At 51.8% G+C, this 4,539-nt stretch overlaps 1 protein-coding gene across 1 annotated transcript in view; it reads right to left on the bottom strand.

Annotated features, from left to right (window-relative positions):
- Alox12b (arachidonate 12-lipoxygenase, 12R type) overlaps positions 1-1,797 on the bottom strand; it is an 11,718-nt gene extending 9,921 nt beyond the window's left edge. The window contains exons 1-2 of the mRNA XM_010614928.1: positions 1,538-1,797; positions 432-636 (exon numbers count right to left, since the gene is read on the bottom strand). Coding sequence (XP_010613230.1) covers positions 432-636; positions 1,538-1,684 — 352 coding nt within the window. The 5' untranslated portion in view covers positions 1,685-1,797. The remainder of the gene's footprint in view (positions 1-431; positions 637-1,537) is intronic.
- Between the last annotated feature and the right edge of the window lie 2,742 nt (positions 1,798-4,539).

Below are 4,539 nucleotides of genomic sequence, written 5' to 3'. Positions count from 1 at the left end.
AAAAAAGTAACCATCAAGTACAAGGCCATGATAACCTGGGGAGCTGTTGAACTAACAGAGCTTCTGAGTAGAACATGCTCTCTGGCCTAACAAACAGAGTATCATGTGAAAATAGCCTGGGATCTTTGTAGAGTGTCCAGGTTTCCTGAAGAACTCAAAGGCAGGCCTGAACAGTAAAAGGAAGCAAGATCTGGGGTTGCTTTTTGCTACTGGACTCTGGGATGAAGAAGGTAGCCCTGGACCCTGGTACACCATGTAGCACCGTGCTGCACCCGGATCAACAGTGGTGACAGAAGGTAATATGTGACAGTGACGGGAGATCCCAGGAGTCCCTGGTGCCTGGCCAGTTTGCATGGAGGCTGGGGTGGCCATGTGGGATGGCCAGGATGGAGAGAGAGGCCTCACAGCGTGGGATCAGGTAGTGGGCTTACCTGTAGCCTCGCGGAGTGCCAGGGTCTCATAGCCATCCATCCACTGGTAGGCAGGGAAGTGGTAGATGCGACCATTTGGGGCACAGATCTGCACGTAGTTGCAGTACCAGGGGTCCTTGGGGAAGAAGGAGGAGCGCTCCTTGTACAGGCGGATGATGATGAGCTCCCCCAGGTCCTGCTGGCACTGGACGGTGTAATCATCCACCTGAAAAGGACACAGGCCAGGTGAGCAGGCAGAAATAGACCCTATAGCTCCTATGCCACCCTCTAGGCAGGCCCTTCATCCGGGCCCTGCTGCTGCTGGGGTATGCTCCCCTTTGGGGCTGAACAGGTGGAGAAGTAGGACACAGACCTGATTGCTGTGCTCCCGTCTGACCCCTCCGAATTGGCTGTTCCCTGCTGGGCCCACCCACTCTGAGCTGAGCAGGACCCCAGCCCCTCCATCCTCCTACCCTAGCTCTTGAGGTCCTGTCCTCTCTCACCCCTTTCCTCAATCAGCTGAGGTTGCAGGAACCACGGAGTCCCCCAAGAACTGATGTACTAAAAGAGATCAAGAGGGTTCCAGGGTTACTCATCCTCCTAAAGTCCTAGAGTGGGGGAGCCCTTCTCGTACTTCTCAGTGAAGATGTGGAAACTCAGAAACGGTCACGTAGATAGAGGGACCTATTCAGATCAGAGCAGCAGGTGGCTGGGCCTGACTCAAAATCAGGTCTGAGGGCTCGCAGAGTGGCTTCCACCTTTGGTTGGCTTAGGAAAAGTAAGAATGAGGGAGAGAGGGATAGGGAGAGAGAAAGAGGCAATGGAAAGGAAGGGAACTAAAGAGTGGGAGAGGACTGAGAGACGGTGGTATGGGTGAAGGGAGAGGAGGAGGGCTGAGAGAGGGGAAAGGGAAGGGCAGTGAGAGGGTTGCTGAGCGGATGAGAGGTGGGAAAGAAGAGATAAGACAGAGGCCCAGGGACCTGTGAAATGGGAGAGGCTCTGGACCAACGTGCCACCCGCGACCTCCAGGGCTCTCCTGGGGTCTCTAGACTTCCCTGGCCCAGCTCTGTCTCTGACTCTCTCCCTGCACACTTCCACCCCTCCCATGCCAACACATGCACACTTACCGCCCCAGTGGCGAAGTCTCTGCCAAAGTGGTTTAGCCGCTGCTTATGGCTCTCTCCTTGGGTCCCCACGATGGTCAGTGAGATGCAGTCCAGAGTTCCGGACAAGAGATCGGTGCCTGTGGCCACCCTGACTTTGTAGGTGGCCATGGCTGTTCTTCAGGAGGCAAGAAGGGGCTCAATCCCAGGCACTACGTGTGGAGGTCACGTAGGCAGGCAAGGGAAGCCAGTCACAGAGAGGAGTGGATGGGGCCAGCCTCCGCGGTGGAGTGGGGAGGCAGTCGGAGCTGCTGGTAGCCGGGAGCAGCTGCTGCCCTTTGCGGGCGGGGCGGGATAAGCCGCGGAGCGAACAGGTGGCGTCAGAAGCCTGTGGGAGCTGATGGGGAGGGACTGCGGGCGGGGTACCCGGCCTGTCTCTGAGAGGGCGGTCTGAAGATGCCACGGCTAAAGGATCCTTCAGGGCGGGGGCGCCAGTCCAGCCTGAGCCAAGCCCCTGGAGAAGCTGGGGGAGGGGGCTGGGTGGAACCCCCAGATCTTTATCAGACTAATGAGCTCCTTCCTCTTGCCCCCCCCACTGAGTTAGAGCCCACTGAGTTAGGGCCCCGGCCGGAGTGACCTCCATTGGAAGGGAGGGAGAGCAGCATGAATTTGCCCTCCAACAGGCCTGCTCAGGGAAATAAGTCCGTTTCATTGTGTGCTTGCTGAAGCCAGGACTCAGGTACCACCGAGTGCACGAAGGCCCTAGTGATACTACCGGGAGAAATGATGGGGAGGGGGTCAGAGATAGGGTATCTGTTGCTTCCTTCAGGGCCAGGATGCGCTGAGGAGGGATTGGGGTTGAATACACAAATAGAAGACAATTGGAGTGAAATCTGGGGCAAACTAATGAAGATAAAAGTTGAGGATGTAGCTCCGTGGTAGAGCCCTTTCCTAGATGTGTGAGGCCCCGGGATCTATCCCCAGCAACAGAAAAATAAAATTAGGCTGAAGAGTCATGTATCGTGTCATAATTCCAGCTACTTGGGAGACAGAAGCAGGAGGATCACAAGTTTGAGGACAATCTGGGCAACATAGTGAGACCCCAACTCAAAATAACAAATAAAAAAAATTAAGCTACATCATGGATGAATTCCACAAAGATTATGTGGTACAAAAGAAGTCCGGTGTTTAGTCACTAAAGAGAACATGCTTTCTGATACTAAGTTCCAGAACAGGCAAAATGAAAAACTTCTTACCGGGCTGGGGATTTAGTTCAGTGATTCTGCTGCCTGCCTCGCAAGTTCGATCCCCGGTACCAAAAAAAAAAAAAAAAAAAAAAAAAACTTCTTACCCCTCTGGAATGGGAAAGCTGCAGCGGCAGCTTGATGTGTTTTGCCTCTTGATCTGGGTGGTATATAGGGTACCTGATGCGTTTTAGAATATGCTGTCTCTTGATTTTATATTTTAAAAAACACCTCCTTCCAGGAATAAAAAGAAAAGAAAAAAGCTAGGAAGAGGTCTGGAATGATGACTGGGGCTCCAATAGGCTCCTCATGAACCAGACCCACCCTCCCTTCTCTCCTTTCTTTCTCTCCTTCCCTCCCTCCCTTCCTTTTTTCCTTCCTGCCTCTTTTATTGAATGTAAGGAACACTCTTCTAGGCACTGCAGACAAAAAGAAGAAATAAAACCTACACAGCTTATTGAATAGCTGGAAGAGAAGGACAAGAGCAGGAAACAACACTTTATTCTCTATAATTTTGGCTATTAAGTGCTCTGAGGAAACCCACAGTGGGAGGAGCACTGGGATGGGGGCTAGTTTCTGATAGAATCACAGCAGTCAGCGGATAGGTGTTGGCATGGGGTCAGGTCCTGGGGTAGGGAGGGAGGAGGCACCAGCACTAGGCTGAGGGGCAGGGTGGGAGAGGGGCAGATCTCTCCTCTCCCAGACAATGTCAAGGCCCAGGGAGAATGAGGAGAGACCTGAGTTCCTATCCCCTCTTCTGGACCTGCCTTCTTTTTTTCTGCCTTCCAGGGGCAGCTTCTGCCAACCAAGAGGCACTAGCCCTGGTTTCCCCTGGTGGCACCCTCTGGGCACCCTTAAGGATAGGTCACATAGTATCTGGGCCAACTTAGGGCCAATGGGAGCTGAAATTCAGAGAGAGGGAGGGAGGGAGAGAGAGAGAAAAAGAGAGGGGGGGTTCTCTACTAGGCATGGGTTGGAGGAGGAAGGAGGAATGGGCGTGAGACTGCAGGTTTAGTTTAGGAATAAGGAAGTGTATGGAGCTGGGTATTGAAATGAATTTTTCAAGACTCAAATCTAAACCAGACGAGACAGGAGGATCCCAAATTTTAGTTCAGCCTGGGCAATTTAGCAACTAGGCCAGATCTAGAGCCAAAATAAAAGGTAAGAACAAGCCTGGGGATGAATCTCTATGCAAAAACCCAGGGTTTAATCCTCAATACTGGAAAAGGGAGGAAAAAAAAGATTCCGATCTGCTCATGTCACCCACCCCTCCACCCTGCCCCAGCCCAATCAAGCTGGTAGTGGCTCTTCCTTGACTTTGAGATAACACTATGTGCCTTTCACTCATTCGTCAGCAGATGCTAACTGAGCCTCTACTGTGCCCAGCCTGGAGAATACAGTATAACCAAACGAGCCCCTGTACTAGTGACATTTATATTCTAGGAGAGAAATACTGTGCTACTTAAATTATATAGCATGTTAAGTGGTGACAAATACAGAAAAGGAAAAATAGGACAGGGAAGAATAATATGAAGTACAGAGACGGAGAAGGGCTGGGAGTGTGGCTCAGTTGTAGCGCACTTGCCCAGCGGTCAGGAATCCCTGGGTTTGTTCTCCACCCCACCCCCAAGAAAAGGAAGAGGAAAGAGCAGGCACAGTGGCTCATGCCTATAATCCCAGCACTTTGGAAGGCAGAGACAAAAGGGTCAGAAGTTCAAGCCCATTCTGGACAATTTAACAATATACCCAGACTGTCTCAAAAAAATAAATAAATAAAGGGCT

The sequence above is a fragment of the Fukomys damarensis genome, unplaced genomic scaffold (genome assembly GCF_012274545.1).
Source record: "Fukomys damarensis isolate Sample0158 unplaced genomic scaffold, DMR_v1.0_HiC HiC_scaffold_13, whole genome shotgun sequence".
Taxonomy (NCBI): Eukaryota; Metazoa; Chordata; class Mammalia; order Rodentia; family Bathyergidae; genus Fukomys; species Fukomys damarensis.
Note: the sequence above shows the minus strand (reverse complement) of the source record. Positions and strands in the feature narration are given on the sequence as shown.